General features: G+C 36.7%; 2 protein-coding genes across 20 annotated transcripts in view; one reads left to right on the forward strand and one right to left on the reverse strand.

Moving 5' to 3' along the window:
- camk2g1 (calcium/calmodulin-dependent protein kinase (CaM kinase) II gamma 1) overlaps nt 1-4,017 on the forward strand; it is an 87,191-nt gene extending 83,174 nt beyond the window's left edge. For all 14 annotated transcript variants that reach the window (XM_067368695.1, XM_067368700.1, XM_067368704.1 and 11 more), the window contains one exon: nt 1,168-4,017. The gene's annotated coding sequence lies outside the window, so the exon portion shown is untranslated. The remainder of the gene's footprint in view (nt 1-1,167) is intronic.
- A 2,442-nt stretch (nt 4,018-6,459) lies between these two features.
- The window catches only part of ndst2b (N-deacetylase/N-sulfotransferase (heparan glucosaminyl) 2b), an 89,917-nt gene continuing 78,768 nt past the window's right edge, over nt 6,460-17,608 (reverse strand). For 5 of the 6 annotated variants that reach the window (XM_067368687.1, XM_067368690.1, XM_067368691.1 and 2 more), the window contains 9 exons: nt 16,747-16,875; nt 16,462-16,644; nt 15,891-15,987; nt 15,463-15,586; nt 14,317-14,491; nt 11,512-11,682; nt 10,972-11,081; nt 9,506-9,608; nt 6,460-7,851 (listed from right to left, as the gene is read on the reverse strand). In XM_067368687.1, the coding sequence (XP_067224788.1) occupies nt 7,726-7,851; nt 9,506-9,608; nt 10,972-11,081; nt 11,512-11,682; nt 14,317-14,491; nt 15,463-15,586; nt 15,891-15,987; nt 16,462-16,644; nt 16,747-16,875 (1,218 nt within the window). In that variant the 3' untranslated portion in view covers nt 6,460-7,725. Of the gene's footprint in view, nt 7,852-9,505; nt 9,609-9,750; nt 9,776-10,971; nt 11,082-11,511; nt 11,683-14,316; nt 14,492-15,462; nt 15,587-15,890; nt 15,988-16,461; nt 16,645-16,746; nt 16,876-17,608 lie in introns of those variants that run through there. The other variant, XM_067368692.1, reaches the window with a different exon arrangement.

A 17,608-nucleotide genomic window follows, 5' to 3' on the forward strand; every position in this document is an offset into this window, starting at 1 on the left:
ATAAAGCGACAAGAATATTTTTTCGGAGCATAAATGAATCAGTGTGTCGAATCAGCTGTTCGGAGCACCAAAGTCACGTGATTTCAGCAGTTTGGCGGTTTGACCCGCGATCCGATTCATGGTTCGATACACTGATTCATAACGCTCCGATGCTTTCTGAAGTCGTTATTTTGTTTTTTTGGATTACCAAAAGTATTCTTGTCGCTTTATAATATTAATATTGAACCACTGTACTCACATGAACCGATTTAAATATGTTTTTACTACCTTTATGGATCTTGACAAAGGAAGTGACATTGCTCCCTATGGAGGCCTCACGGAGCCATCGGTAACTAAAATATCTTAATTTGTGTTCCAAAGATTAACGAAGGTCTTGCGGGTGTGAAACGACATGAGGGTAAGTAATAAATGACAGAATTTTCATTTTTGGGTGAACTAACCCTTTAAAAATTACACATGAACACCCTTTCTGACATTTTTGGTGCGTGAGCTTGTACTGTTTTGTTGTTGCCAGTTCTTGAAACACGGCCCTCTTCTGGAAAGGGGGCCGGTCGGGAGCAACAGCTTATTTGCGTTTAAAGGGACACACTCAAAAACGCAGCATTTTTGCATTTTTTTTTTATTTTAACATGCTGTAATTAAATTATCTGTGGGGTATTTTGAGCTAAAACTTCAGACGCACTCTGGGGACAAAGGAGACTTATTATGCCCCTATTTACAAGATGTAAAATATGTCCCCCTTAAAAGTAATGCATTACAATATTGTATAACCCCTTAAAAAGTATCTAACTAATTATGTTATAAATTTTCTTTACTCTAAAGATGCAGTCACATTTATTATTCTGCCTGTCATTTTAATAGAAATTCACATGATTGGGAATTTCACATGAGGGTGAAGGATTTCCCCTTGCAGATTGTGAAATGGGTTCAAGTCGGCCACGTGGAATTGCCGCAGAAAGATGCTTGGTTTGAAAGTGCTTCGTATATTTCTACACTATTGACAATAGACAGTAAACCAGTTTTGCCCCCAAAATGTTGCTAATGTGAGAAATTTTACTTCCTGATTAAGGAAGTAAAATTTGCCGCAAACAGATTTGTTTTGACCGCATGCATTAAGAATGATGCACATTTCCATTCACAGAAACTTGTTTTCTTTATTTCTTCTAGTTTACCTGGATTCTCGAGATAATGGGAATGTTTCTTCTTTGTGGCTGGACGGGCACGTGAAGGCCAGCTGGATGACAGCTCTTAAAGTTACAGACACACCAGTGAGGAACTCTGACAACATCCAGTTCAACTGTCAACACCACCTATCCTGTCCAATCTTTGACCAACGGGAGCTGGCCGCGGCTGTGGCCCCGCCCAAGGGACGGTGCATGTATCTGACACCCACATGGGGGTGCTGTTTTGTCCTTTTCCCACGGAACCATCTTTTTTTTTGCCCGTTAAAGATGTTCAGAAGGTGTTGTAAGTACTGATCTATGAATTCATAAATATACTGTTTATTGTAAAAATCACTAGCTGAACCAGAAGCTACAATCAAGTTTGAAAAAGCATTTATGTAAGTAAACCAGGACGGGAGTTGGGAGGGTGGGGGGGCTAAACTTAAAAAAAAAAAAAAAAAAAAAAAAATCACAAAATGGACTAGCGCCCAAAAGCTTCTAAAGTTTACAGGTTTGTCATCACAATCATTCTTGTATACTTTGCAGATTTTTGGACACAAAATGTTACGCAAATTAAGGGAAGGTGTTGTCTAATCCAGGAGCGAGGCATTGAAAATGTTCAGAAGTTCTTCATATCAAAAAAGAACCAAAGTGTAGTTTTTAGTCTTTTTAAGGAGTGTTTTAAGTTCGGTGTTGGCTTTTTATGTAACCCGGGTCTGAGAAGAAGGATTGTGCGGCCCAGGTTTTAGTAATCTCTTGTGTTAATGTGGAACTCTTGATTTTCCTTCTTTTTTTTTTTTTCTTTTTTTTCTTGGACTGACATAACACAAGTATTTTGTGTTCAGTTTGAATTTTTAAGACTGTTTTATTGTTAAGTTAATCTAAATAAACATGTAAAGATATACAGAGATATTTAAAGGAGATATAAACTCTCGCCATCCAGGTTTAGGGAAAGATGTCGTTCCTGACCGCGCTCGGTATGTTCGTGTGGGTGTGTGTGCGATCGGAACTTGTATAAACTGAACCCCCCATGTAGATTTAATATGACGAAAGCCCAAATGAACAGCACAGAGTACACAATTAAACGCTGACCAGTAGATTTGTCCTTACTGTTTTGTTAGGCCATAGACAAACCACTGCCTTTATACACGCAGGCAGAATGTACTGTGATAGTCAGACATGAACTTCATTCCCATCTTCCAAACTTAATGACTAAATCTTCAGGTCTGAGCTCAAAGAGGACTAGTCATTTTTACAAACTAAATAGCTTTAGTATTCAAGTATGTTGTGATTAAGACTCCTTTAAAACTCACCGTTCCTTCTGAACACCCACACAGCTGCATTGTAAAAGTACTGTTGTTTTAGTAATGTTGGACGTGTCTAACTCACCCTGTTCTCAGTGTTGTCGTAGTCGTGGTTCATGTCGGTGACGGGGCTGTGCGTGCTCTGTAAATACATGCCATTCAGTTCATCCCATCACAAGGAGCGGGTGTGGAAATCGAAACACTTACAATGCGTCCAGTTGCCACAGTTACGTTGTTTAAAATGTTTGTACGATTCAAATTCACAGCGGTTTGTTAGATTTCACCACAAAACTATATTACGCAGGTTTTATGGCACTGACTATTTAAACTCCGTTTTAATATTACTGTTACTTAACTTAGAAGTGAGGGTTTGATTTTCACAAGTGATTAATACGTTGAGTTCGTCTGTAGTTGCACGGATGCTTTTCATCACTGCTACGGTTTTGTCTTTAGATAGATTTTAGTATAGTTTCGTTTGACGCAATATATAACGTGTGGAAAAAAAACAACAAAAACTACCAATTCACCTCACCCCGTCTCCTTGAAACACATCAGTCTTTTGTATCGGTCTGTAAATACATGTGTGCTGGGCATCGTGACATATCAGGACTATACCTCCGCACGTGTGCGTGTGTGTGTGTGTGCGTTTATCACCTTAACGACAATGTCTTTTAAGTAAGTAGTGATGCCGTCAGATTATATGTGATGATGATGATGATGATGATGATGCTGTTTTCACGTCCTTTTTGTGTCTCGCGCTTATTTCCTGCATTTTTTAAACTGTTATTATTATTATTATTGCTGTTTTTTTCTTTTTCCTTTGTTTGTGCTATGGGGAACTGCTGCCTTGCCTGGCCAAACTAGATCTACACTTTTTATTCTTTTCATTTATATTTAAACCCATCCAAGAGTTCCTTTTACTGTACATGATTTACATCTTCAGCTCCATGAAGCGAAAGGGATTGAGATGAGGAGTCACTTGCTGGTAGATTTAGCGAAATAAATATCCAACCCCTGAAAGCTGGGCCAGACGGCGGACGTATGAGTCTTCTGGCCCACCCGTCCAATGACAGGAGAAATCAAACGCAGTTTAAATAAACCGGCAAATATGCATGTCTACTTTTCTTGATGAATCTTTTTTTTTTTTTTCCACTGTCTGTGTTTACTTAATAAAAAAAAGGGAAAAAAAATCTCATAGTATTTGCATCTCGACATGAAAATCACTCCATTGGGAATTATAAGTGATGTACCATATTAAAAATGAAAAAAAAAAAATGTAGAAAATAGTGAAAAAATATATAAAACAAAAGCCTCTGCTTGGTATGCTCCCCTCATTCTAAGTAAATCTATTGCATTGTAATGGTATACTATTGGGCTTCGTATATACTCGGAGTTTAAACATGGATGCTGGATTTTTGCATGATCATACATTTAATAAAACCATGAAATGACAACTATCAAGTGTTTGTCTGAATGTTAGTAGGTCTTCATCATAGCTTTGTTATTATTGAATCTTGATCTGGAAAGTATTTAATAAAAAGAGCATTTCTGCAGCAGATTCTGTGTTTTTGTTTGTGCAATCAACATTACTGCTTTGATTTGTGTCACTGGTCTTATTGTGAAAGATTAACTTCACCTCAATATGACTTTCCTTCCAGGCCTCATGGAACATTTAGTAGTTTGGTGCGAATTTAAAAAGTTTTACAGATTAAGAAATAAATAGTTTTTTGTGAACTGTCATCTGAATGGTTCATACTTAGACGAGATGAAGGCTGTACTCATAATGGTTTTCTATAAAAAGTGTTTTAATTATGTAGCCTGTGTTGCGGGTCGCCCTCCCTCAATGTACGGTAATGGCCAAAAGTGATGTCTGACATAGGAAAATTGACCCTTTATTTAAATATTAAAAGATATGCTTTTGTAAGTATATTGCTTGTGCTTGGAGTCAATTGTTTTATTTGAGATAACGCAATGAAACATGCCAAATTGTGTGGAAATAATTTTGGCCATGGTGTCATACAAAGAAATTATGAACACATGCAAACATCTGGGACAAGGCTTAAAGGGTTAGTTCACCCAAAAATGAAAATCATCCCATAATTTGCTCACCTTCAAGGCATCCTCGGTGTATATGACTTTCTTCTATCAGCCAAACACAGTTATATTGAGGAATATCCTGGCTCTTCCAAGCTTTATAATGGGAGTGAATGCTACCCTAGATTTTGAAGCCCAAAAAAAGCATCCATCCATCATAAAAGCAATCCATATGACTCCAGGGGGTTAATAAAGGCCTTCTGAAGTGATGCGTTTTTGTAAGAAAAATATCTGTATTTATAACTTTAAATTATGATCACTGGCTTCCAGTAATGCAAGTCAAGTAAGAAGAGTGACCTCTGACCCGATGTGGGAGTATCGTAAGCTTAGACGCCTCTCGCGGTAGGGCTGGGCAACAAGCTCCTCTTCATATATTGAAATCTTCCAACATTTCTCTTTAAAAATTCTCGTTTTAGACTTCTAATTGGGTACCGGTGTTTTGTTTTGCTCTATCCTCTGCGCTTCCGTGTTCATCAATACTTTGAGCCACTGTTCAAAGTTCACTCTTAATGATTTTTCATTTTTGAGTGAACTAACCCTTTAACAAAGTTTAGTGTTTTGTTCTTCCCTCATATTTAAAATATTTTCCTCATATTTTGATGGTTTAATCGAACTTGTAAGGGTCATTAAAAACAAATATCCCATCCGAACATCACTTTTGGCCACTACCGTAGGCCTTTTTGCACATGTTGAAATGACTTGACCCATGATGTTTCACTAAACGTTTGACAAAATCCTTGATTTCAGAGATTTTGTTTTCTTTTGTTGAAATTAATCAATGGTTAATGTATAATATAATCACTTATTGTAAATCAAGACCACATATGGTTTAATCACTGTATTGCATTAATAGAAAGTCAGGTAATATAAAGAGCTTTAATATGAAGTCTTTTAATAGTGCCGAAACCGTTATGATCTAGCCCTGCACACTTACTTGATCATCTCATTCTGTTTAAAGTCACCATGAAATCAAAATGGATATCTCATATTTTTTATGGAATATTTCAGTAGTTTTAGAAATGATTTATCTGTGCACATTATTTTTAATTCATGTGCCCTCTTAATCTTTAAAAGAACTTCCCCTCCCTCAGCATCATCTCTTCTCTGACAAGACCACTGGCACGAGGGCGGGACAACCTGTCACTCACATGACATCACAGCAATGGCAAACCACAATGATCCAATCAATTCCCGATGGACAAAATCAAGTTCCGCCCTACATTTTTTCTTGTTTGAGAAGCCGTTTCACTCGTACCTCACAATAGGGTTGAAAAAACTATTGCAACCGAATGCACCTTTAATCCAGTAATGTAATGCTGATTAATGTAGGAAAAGCTACAGCAATAATAGTTTTGAAAGAAGCATTAACATCTCAATGTTCTGGTTGTTGCCTTTATGAGTCCACAGTGCTTTATGAACCAACAACCATAAACTTTACCACATATGTCCATGTTTAATGTACTGAGAATTGGACTGCAATTTTTTTGTAGGTGTTCAGCTATAAAGATGTGCTATAAACATCTCCAAAGTAATACTTTAATACAAGCAGCATTTGCTGCATCAATAGCATGGGTCTGCAATCCGATGCATAGGCACTTTAGAGTTCACATCATTTATTTTCCTTCCTCTACCCTCCAGCACGCAGTGTACTGTCTGTGGCGGTTCCCAGCGGACCTGAGCAAGTTTTATTTAAGGGCTTTGTTTCCTGCAGTCAAGCAGCTAGGCCCCAAAGCTCTCAAATGGAGGGCGAGTCTCTTGTTTCTGGGTGGTGATTAATCAAACTCTCTCTACTCTTCCTTTCATCTGATAAAGCAGACTGCAGGAACAGAGATAAGATACTCACCCCTCTAGTTCACCCTACTTTACTCTTTAAAGAAGAGGAAACCGAGTTGCTCGTCTCCATTCTGTGCCTTTATTTCCCAATATGTGTATACTTAAACACCAGACATGACGTGGGATCACATTCCTGTGAATTCATTTACATACCAAACTGTTGCTACACATACACAAAATTCACATTCACTCACTGGCAAAAGTCTGCAGCATACTGTAAAAAAAAAAATATTTTTTTTCCTTGTTTAGTTTGGCACAGATAAAAATGTTTCGCTTTGGGTCTGCACTGATTGGCTACACTACTTTTCAAAAGTTTGGGTTCAGTAAGATTTAGGGGTTTTTTAACACTTTTATTCAGCGAGGATGCATTATATTGATCAAGTGACACTAAATACATTACAAAAGAATCCAGAAGTAAACCATTTCCACAACTGTTTTCAATATTGATAAGAATAAGATTGGTTTTTAGCTCTAAATAAGCACATTAGAATGATCATGTGACACTGAAGACTGGAGTAACGGCTGCTTGCTATTACAAGAATAAATTACATTTTAAAATATATTAAAAATAGAAAACACTTCTTTGAATTGTAATATTATTTTGCAATATTTTACTGTATTTCTTGGTCAAATAAATGCAGCCTTGACTTCTTTTATAAACATTTAAAAATCTTACCAACCCCAAACTTTTGAAAGGAAGTGAAGATAGTCGAAAATTTGGTGCCACATGTATAATCCTGGAATCATCTTTTTAGCTCCTTGGGTTGACCTCAAACAGAAATCACTTAACAGTAACTGTTTTTTGAAAGGCAGCAAGATGGCTGAAATTTATGATACACATATTTAAATACTTCTCTGCTTGGCAGAGTTAAAGTTTTTTCTTTTGAGAATAAAATTTAAATAATCCTCTCATAGTCCCTCCTTTTCATGGGTATTTCCACAAAATGTTCCCAATCTCCTAGAAGTTCTGTGCAATTCCCTCTCTTCCTAGAAGACTATATTTGCATTTCAAAACAACAAGTTCACAATGGATTTTAAACCACTCTTTTTAAAGTCTTTTTAAAGCTGTCCAATCAGGTCACTCCCATGTCCATATCTGTGAATCCATAAACATCCACTACAAGTTCCCATAACGAGGTTGAGGGCTACTCCTCTGACTCTGAGGGCTTCATTCAGACTGACAGCGTGATCCGGCCGTCTCCGCTGTCAGAGCCTGTGCGGAGTAAGGAGGGCGAGAGGGGTCAGTCCTCTTTTGGCTCCTGCCGCACACGGCCCTGAGTTCTCCTATGTGGAGCTGGGTTCTGCCGTGGTTCTCTTTATATAGGTTCTTGTCAGCTCCAGCTGGCGTTGTGCAGTTCGTCTCTGAGCCAAATGGGCAGAGGCTGACCCAGACGTTTCAACAACCTGAGTAACTCCACGTTCTGCTCGCGGTAATATTCCGACAGAAACACCCTTGACTGGAGAGATGGGAAGAAAACAGAATGTGAGTCACACGTATATATGGAAGAAACAAAAATCATGCTTTGGTAAATCAAAATTATGACAAGTCATTTATGACATATACATCAAAAGTATAAGAAAATAAAGGCCTGTTCACACCAGGAATGATAACTATATTAGTATTTGCACCAGTGGAAGATGTCGATCTGTTGATTCAAAGCATGCACTGCAGTTTTGTCATCTGCTGCTTTAAATGCTCAGGCTCTAATTCTGATTGGCTGTCAATGTCTTTTATCGTTAATCAGCTGGGAAAAAATACAGTTTCTCTGTGCCGTTATCATGATAGTTGTGATGTGGATGCTGCTAGTATTTTATATTTAGAACGTTTTTCAGAACTATATCTTTATTGTTATCGTCAAAGTCATTGTCCTTGGTGTGAACAGGCCTTAAGTCATAATTATGAAATAAAAAGTCTAAATTATGAGATAAAATCTTAATTATTACAAGTCAAATTTATTAGATACTAAATCATAAGATAAAAGTCAGATATATGTGATACTAAGTCTTAATTATGACATATATAAAAAAGTCATAATGAGATAAATCAGAATTTTGAAATTCAATTAAAGCAGAAATTATGACAGTCAAAATTGAGATTTAAAAAGTCAAGTATGACAAGTAAAATTGAGTTTAAATTATAAAAAGTCACAATGACAAAGTCGAAACTGACATACTAAGTCATAAAGAGATTATGTTGAAAAATTGAGATTATGACAGTCAAAATTATGACACAAAAGGTTTAAATCATGAAACTGACTTCAATTACAGCATAAACAATGTGCAGCAAAAAAAAAAAAAAAACATTTCGAGATTAAAGTTGAGATTAAATTTCGAGAAAAAAGTCGAGATAAAAAGTTGAGAATAAACTCATTAAATTATGAGAATAAAGTCGTAATTTAACAAATTTGTTCTCGTAATTTAACGAGTTTATTCTCAACATTTTATTTCAACTTTTTTCTCAAAATTTAACGAGTTTTTTCGCAAAATTTAACAACTTTAATCTCGAAATGGTTTTATTTTTTTTATTATTGCTTTGCCCTAATCCTCTTCCGTATATTTGAGATCAAAAGTCAAAACTGAAAACTTTTTATTTCATGACTTTTACCTAATAATTAAACTTTTTCCTCATAATTATAATTACCAAAGATGTTTATTTATGATTTCCATTTTTTCTTAAGTGACAGAAATGTGCTTCTATACATGCAAAATGTACAAACACGTTCAAATAAAAAAAACACACTGATTGAACTTCACTGATCACCCAGAAGAAACTTTGAGCATTTACACAATAGACTGGAAATGGAGGAAAACTCCAGGTGAAAATTATGTGACCAAATACTGCAACGCACTCTGATCAGCACTCAATAACCGAATGCAAGCTGCTATTGAAATCCAGCTTGCTCTATTCCCACTTCATTTCTAACTGACTCTTTCTACACCCTCAAAATAGATCTTATACATTCTGTTCCTTCATCTTTCTCAACTGTGCAGCTGAATTATAGAGAGGAAAACACTGGCTGTAATTGAAATGCAATGTCTATATTTGTTCAGTTAGAGAATATAAATCTTATCTCCATATCTGGAGCTCTAACATTGAGAAGTGAGTTGTACCTCCAGGCTCATGTCTGGATATTTCCTTCCTTTGCTTTTTCCCAGACAGCGAGTGCGTCCTGCCTCCAGTTTCTGACACCAGAAACCTTTACTCTCGTCAAACCTTTCAACAGAGCAAAGAGCTGGTTACTTTAAAAAAATAAATAAATAAAACTAATCATTAATGTACATACATTCTTAGACTTAAAGGGTTAGTTCACCCAAAAATGATAATTCTGTCATTTATTACTCACCCTCATGTCGTTCCAAACCCGTAAGACCTTCGTTCATCTTTGGAACACAAATTAAGATATTTTTTGATAAAATCCGATGGCTCAGTGAGGCCTGCATTGACAGCAATTACACTCCCCTTTTCAATGCCCAGAAAGCTACTAAAAACATTTAAAACAGTTCATGTAACTACAGTGGTTCAACTTTTTTGTGTTCTTAAGATGAAGGTCTTATGGGTGTGGAATGACATGAGGGTGATTAATTAATGTAAGACATTTCATTTTTGGGTGTACTAACCCTTTAAGCAATAAATGATGTTTATGGGAAAATGATGTTAGTTCTGAGAAAAGCTTTAGCATCATTTGTTAGCAATTTTGTTAAGGACACATTTGAAAGGTACACTATGTAACATTTTTGTTGATCAAAATTAACATTTAAATGAGTCAAAACATCATGAATCCTTCTTCAAAAACGTGTTTTGTCTTACCCTGATTCACTATGGTAAGCCTATCATAAGTGTTTTAGACCTGTCGGAACAGTTTCGTATGTCTCTTCATATCCGTAAATAGAGAAAAGTTGCTCCGGCTACTTTGACGCATGTATGGTGTGGGAGTGGAATAGGTTAGCTGTCACGACGAGCGAGAAAGGTTGAAATGGAGTAGCTGAATTTCCAACTTTTGTGGAGCTCTTGAGAGTGTGCTGGCAATGTGACAGAGCTCGTAATAAAACAAGAATCAACATTGGCTTGGCTTTTCGAAGATGGCGAGAACTGAGCGATTTGAAATGTTGTAAAAGCGATGCGGAGATGGCGTTTTTATGACTCAACAGGTGAAAAAGGGATTTTTTTTGAACAGATAAATTGTAAGCATTATCTATTGTGAAGGGTCATTTCATTATAGGTTGTTGTAGCGCTGCGCTGGAATTCATTTTCAAGGAAGTACCGTGTCTATTAATGGGTAAAGCCACAGTAACTTCTTCAGCTAGTCAGCTTACCATTCTTTCCATCTAAACTGGTTATATCTCTTAAGCCTAGTAGTGAATGTTTTATGAGCAGCAGGATAGCCGAAGCACAACCAAAACAATGTTCATTTGCAAAAAAGCATGCTTTTTTTTTTTTTTTAAAGTTACATAGTGTACCTTTAATTAAAATGTGATAAATTAGAATCGGAGCTACTGTATCAGTTTTGTAATAAATATAGTTTTATTAAATGCTCTTGGACTCCAGCGAGAGGGTGTGCAATAAAGAGAGCTCGTACATCAAAGCCTGTGTGTAGTTGTAGTACGGTGTGACTCCAAGGAACTTCTGAATCCCATCCATCACCTGAACAGGACTGGAACGCAGCTGCACACCATCCACGATCAACAGCTGTTCACAGGATAAAACACACATCACACACACTGATGCAGCTCAACACACCTGTTTAGGAACGCTATGAGATTTTTGAACGAGTGTGGGTTCACTGAAGACTCAAACATACTTGTTTGTCTGAATATTCCAGGTTATTTCTCATCATAATGTAAAGCTGTTGGTACAAGTGTCAACTTCAATTTTCAATTTTTATGTTTATCTAACTGAACCAGTGTTGTGTGTTTTAGCTGCTGTGACATTGTCTATTTAGACATGTTTGGACATGCAGAACTGAAAAGAAGGATAGTTACATCATAGCATGACATAGCTGCTGACTAAGATGAAAAGAATTCTTTTAAGAGGTAAATCTTTTGTGTTCACACCTGGCTAGGTTAATAGTGGTGTAACTAGTTCCAGAAGTCAGCTGTCGGTTTTTGTGTACACACACCTGACTGGGTTGGTAGTGATGTAACCAGCGCTCCAGATGGCTGCTGTAGGCTCCAGGCTGCAGGCAGCGGCGGTGCAGAGACAGCAGAGCTGCGGGGGAGGACGGCCCAGCAGAGATCACCTCATGAAACGTGTAGTTTAGCGCCACAGGATCCTGATGAGCCCTTTGATGCTAGAGAGAGAGTGACAGCAGAGAAATTAAACAGATGTAGTTTTCTTCTGATCTGTCACTACCGAGGAGGTAACGCTATCCATTAAGGCCCCGATATACTCACAGTGATGTTCTTTTTCATTCTTTGCTTAGGAGGTCAAAAAAAAAGTTTGAAATACGTGACCAGAGGTATACTGTTAGCGAACATCGCAACACCACCCACACTGATCCTATCAACGTGGATACTGTGTATTTGCAGAAGCCCTGAAATTCTGCACAGTAGTCGACTCACTTCACGTTTATTTATATAGCACTTTATACAATATATTGCTTTAAAGCAAGCAGCTTTACAGTATTAAATGTTAAAAACAGTGTGTTGCTTTCGATTTGAATTACAACTTCATTTTCTACTATAAGGCAGCTCTCTAGTGTGTGCATGTTTTTACATGCAGATGTCTGACCTTGACGGACCGAACAGAAGAAATGAACTGGTGAAGATTTCCATGCCAAAGAAGGCGGAGCCTCAGAGCACACCTACTTGTTATGTATTGCCACAGACAAAAAAATCGTACAAAGGTGTTTTCCAGCCATCGCACATTTTTCTGGAAAGTTTGCTTTGCAAGCCGTTTCAAATTCCTGAAACGAACTCCGAGCAAACTTTGTTTTGGCCTGATTTTGTTCGAAATTACATAACACCAGTTTGTTCTTCGATTGATGAATTGATGATTGATGTTCTTCGAAATGAAAATTATCCCATAATTTACTCCCCCTCAAGCCATACTATGTGTATATGTCTTTCTTCTTTCAGCCAAACACAATCTGAGATATATAAAATAAAGAGAGAGTCGAGTTCCGGCGGAAGGGTGACCTCTGACCCAACGTATGACGTAGTTCCTCTTCTCTTAAAGGTGCCCTAGAATTTTTTTTTAAAAGATGTAATATAAGTCTAAGGTGTCCCCTGAATGTGTCTGTGAAGTTTCAGCTCAAAATACCCCATAGATTTTTTTTAAATTAATTTTTTATCTGCCTATTTTGGGGCATCATTATAAATGAGCCGATTCCGGGTGTGTGGCCCTTTAAATCTGGTGCTCCACGCCCCAAGAGCTCACGCTTGCCTTGAACAACATAAAAAAAAGTTCACACAGCTAATATAACCCTCAAAATGGATCTTTACAAAGTGTTTGTTATACAGCATGTCTAATCGCGTAAGTACAGTGTTTATTTTGATGTTTACATTTGATTCTGAATGAGTTTGAGGCTGTGCTCCGTGGCTAATGGCTAATGCTACACTTTTGGAGAGTTTTGGAGAGTGTTTATGCATTATACAGACTGCAAGTGTTTAAAAATGAAAATAGCGACGGCTCTTGTCTCCGTGAATACAGTAAGAAACGATGGTAACTTTAACCACATTTAACAGTACATTAGCAACATGCTAACAAAACATTTAGAAAGACAATTTACAAATATCACTAAAAATATCATGTTATCATGAATCATGTCAGTTATTATTGCTCCATCTGCCATTTTTTGCTATTGTCCTTGCTTGCTTACCTAGTCTGTTTATTCATCTGTGCACATCCAGACGTTCTGCCCTTGTCTAATGCCTTTCATCCAGACTTTAATACTGGCTGCCCTTCTGTAATGCCTCAATCATGAGCTGGCATATGCAAATATTGGGGGTGCACACCCCAACTGTTACGTAACAGTCGGTATTATGTTGAGATTCGCCTGTTCTTTGGAGGTCTTTTAAACAAATGAGATTTATATAAGAAGGAGGAGACAATGGAGCTTGAGACTCACTGTATGTCTTTTCCATGTACTGAACTCTTGTTATTTAACTATGCCGAGGTAAATTCAATTTTTGAATCTAGGGCACCTCATCGAAATCAAATATTTTTCTTTAAATATTCTCATTTTAGACTTCTAATTCATGACCAGCATTTTGTTTTGCTCTATCCTCTGTGCTTCCGCATTTGTCCATTCTCACCTTAGTGTATGCTACGCCTACGTCATACGTCGGGTCAGAGGTCGCCCTTCCTCTGGAACTGGACTCTCTTGTGATCGCACATACGGCCGATGCCTGAAGCCAAACATTATAGTTTTAAATTTGCATATTTCTCTTACAAAAAACCCATCGCTTCGCTTAAGAAGGCATTTATTAACCCACTGGAGTCATATGGATCACTTTTATGATAAATGGATGCGCTTTTTGGAGCTTCAAAAACTCAATGCCAACTAATCAACTAATCAATGCCATTACAAAGCAGGGAAGAGCCAGGATATCATTTAATATACACCTAGGATGGCTTGAGGGTGAGTAAATTATGGGATAATTTTCATTTTTGGGTATATTGGGGTCTTTAGCATTCCTATCTCTATCACTGGCAGTTGCATGTGATGTGGAATCTGCCATCATTTCTTATGGGCATTAAGTTCTGTTGCGAGGTGTTTTTTTGAACTAATCATCTGAGCCTTAAATGTCATGTAAATAATGACTCTAGAGACAAGAGTCCCATCAAAGGCAGCAGATGGAAACATTTCCACTCCAAAGTCAATTTGACATCAGACATTTACCAGCAGGGGCTAACCGAGTTATCCTAACTAACCACTTAAACCTTGATCCTTCTGTTTCTTATGTATACAGTACATACGCACCTGGTACCAGGAATATGCCCGGTCAGCGGGGTTGATCAGTATTGAGATGATTTTGGCTCTTGGTAACAGGGCGGCTGCTCTCTTTGGAGCAGTTTCAGTGTCAAAGTAGTTTGCACTCTTCTCAAACAGGAAGTCTGTGCTCACATTCGAGGGTATGGGGAAAAAATCCATATACCTGAGACAAGACAGAGGGACAGAATTAGCCTGCAGAATGAAGCAAATGGCAGATCGTATACCAATAAAATATTAAAGGGTTAGTTCACCCAAAAATGAAATTAATGTCATTTATGACTCACCTTCATATAGTGATGGCTGATTTCAAATCACTGCTTCGAATGCTTTTGTTTTGAATCAGTGATTCGGATCATGTGTCAGACTGCTGAAATCACGTGACTTTGGTGCTCCGAACCACTGATTCGAAACAAAAGATTCAAAGTGTTTTGAAAATGGCCATCACTAGATATTGTTGAAAAGTCGTTTTGGTGCACAAAAAGTATTCTCATCACATTATAATATTAAGGTAAAAACTGTAAAAACTGTTTTAAATATGTTTTGAGTATTTTTCTGGGCATCTGAAAGTGCTAACTTGCTGGGAATAGAAGCCTCACTGAACTATCGGATTTCATCAAAAATATCTTAATTTGTGTTCCGAAGAGGAACGAAGGTCTTATGGGTGTAGAACGACATGAGAGTGAGTAATTAATGACAGAATTTTCCTTTTTGGGTGAACTAACCCTTTAAGAGGGAAATTCACTAAGAGAATTATTATGTTGTTTATTTTGATGCATTGTCTGTTGTTTGTATGCATGTGCTTGGTGGTCCAAATCAAAAAAAGATGGGCCTTTCCTTCAATAAAAGTTTCCTGAAATTATTTGACCATTGTTTGGTCTACAATGCAAAAGCACATGTCTGATTACTTTGGTTCAGAAGAGGCATGCTATTACTTTTCAAGGACAAATGTAATACTTTAACCAAAATATGAGCATTAATAACAATAGTCATGCTTTCTAAGGCACAATATACTCACAAAAATATAAAAATGTATGACACATGTTATCCACAAATTTCTGGCAGTGTGATGTGAGTGAGCGAGGCTTTGCAAATGAAACAAAGAACATGAGGCATGGATGGAGTTTCCATGGTTACCAGTCAATGCCACGCTGGTAGTTTGGTCCGCTGAAGAACTGCACCTCCTCAAAGGTGACGGTGCTGGAGAAACTGCTGGTAATGGCAGGATGAAGGGCAAGAAACGAGTGCAGTGCAGTAGTTCCTACGGAAAGGTCATGATACCAGAACACAGTTCTGCATCAAACTGTTTTAATCAAATATTAATCACATTTCTTGGGAACGTTCTGTGTTCCGTGACTCCTGTATGCCAAATGTGTTCTACATCATAAAGCCTGGCTAATTGTTGAATTGTATTTTAGTTTCTTATGTTTAGTTTCTTTGGTTTAAATTACTGACAAACAACATGGGTTCATGCTTCTGTTACTGCAAATGACCTCACATTTATGTTCAAAATGGAATGCATATCTAACCAAAAAAAAAAAAAAGATTTAGCTGTTTTGTGTTACCTGTCTTCTGAGGGCCAATCACTAGAAATTTCGGCAATCTGTCACAGGTCTTCTCTTTGGACCAGATGTCTTTGTGTCTCTTGTCATGACATGGGTTCTGTTTATCAGGGGGGAGTATTTGTAAGTATAATGTGAGCATAAATTAATATGAGACTAATACAAATTACAAATCACTTGTAACAAGTAGTTTTTCCTGTTCATTATGTAAACAACATTTTAATTCAAGGGTCTTTAACAGAGGATCCACAGGTAATTAATGTTTGTTATTGAGAAAAAAGAAAATATGCAATTTCAAACAAAACATCGAAACTTCATATACATATATATACATATATATATATATATACATATATATATATATATATATACACATATATATATGTATATATATGTGCAATGAAACTAAATTAACTGAGAATTACATATTATAATGTATAAAATATTGCTGTATATATATTTTTTATATTGTTCACGTTATTATTGATTTTGTGAAATATGATTTCCTTGGCACACAGCCTTCATAACATAAGAAGAGGCTCAGTAATAACCAAGAAAATGTAAGGGCACAAACCTGCCACAAGGGGTCTCTCTCATCTGGGAAAATCTGGAAGTATTTGTGAGCGAGTCTGATGGGAGGCAGCGTCTGCAGGCGCAGGTGAGTCCAGCACTGCACAAACCTCACCAATGACTCAAAGGTGTACAGGCCCAGCCGGTCGTTGCCGTAGTTTGACAAGTGAGTCATGAATATACTAACCTACCCATGGGAGAGGACGGGGACAAGTGGGTCAAAAAAAGAAACATTTGTCGTAATACATAATTATTTGGGTTAGAGTGTCTTTGTGGGTGTGACACTAACCGGATTGAGCAGCACTGTAAGAAACAGCTCTCCGCCACGGATGCTTTTGTCCAGCTCCTGAGGGCCTCCTGGATAATCTTTATAGAAGATGGTGTGCGTGAAAAGTCCACACGTCTGCCGGGGGAGAACCTGATACACAAAACCACACACAACTTATTAGTCAAATCACACTAACAGAAATGAATATAATCTTAGGAAATATTTTCTTATATATAATTTATTTTAAATCTGTTTTGTTAATATTAGTTAATGCAGTAGGTATCGGGTACTAAAAAATAAACAGATTTTTAGTACCTAAACAATAGAATATTGTTACTTCATGTTTGTTAATTTTTATTAACTATTATAATTATTTATTACTTATAATATATATTTATTATTTATAATATAATTAGTATTTAATTATTTTTAACTATCTTGAAACTAAAAATGCATATTAAAAATTAAAAAGAGCAAAATGCATTACTGGCCTTTTTTTTTCTTTCTTTTTTTTTTTTTTTGCTGCTTAATGTGTGGAAAGCATGATCCCCTACCATTCAAAAGTTTGGGGTAAATAAGATTTAAAAAAGAAATAAAGAGAGAGAGAATAACTGATAATAATAAGAGCCATTAGAACCATTATTAATAATTGAGCAGCAAATCAGCATAATTACAACGCTTTTTGAAATATCATGTGACGCTGTAGACTGGAGTAATGATGCTGGAAATTCAGCTTTGCCATCACAGGAACAAATTATATTTTAAAATATATTAAAATAAAAAACAGTTCATTTAAACTGTAATAACATTTTTACTGTATTTCTGATCAAATAAATTTAACCTTGGTCAGCATAAGAGACTTCTTACAAAAACATTAAAAAAA

Source organism: Chanodichthys erythropterus, chromosome 19 (genome assembly GCF_024489055.1).
Source record: "Chanodichthys erythropterus isolate Z2021 chromosome 19, ASM2448905v1, whole genome shotgun sequence".
NCBI classification, from domain to species: domain Eukaryota; kingdom Metazoa; phylum Chordata; class Actinopteri; order Cypriniformes; family Xenocyprididae; genus Chanodichthys; species Chanodichthys erythropterus.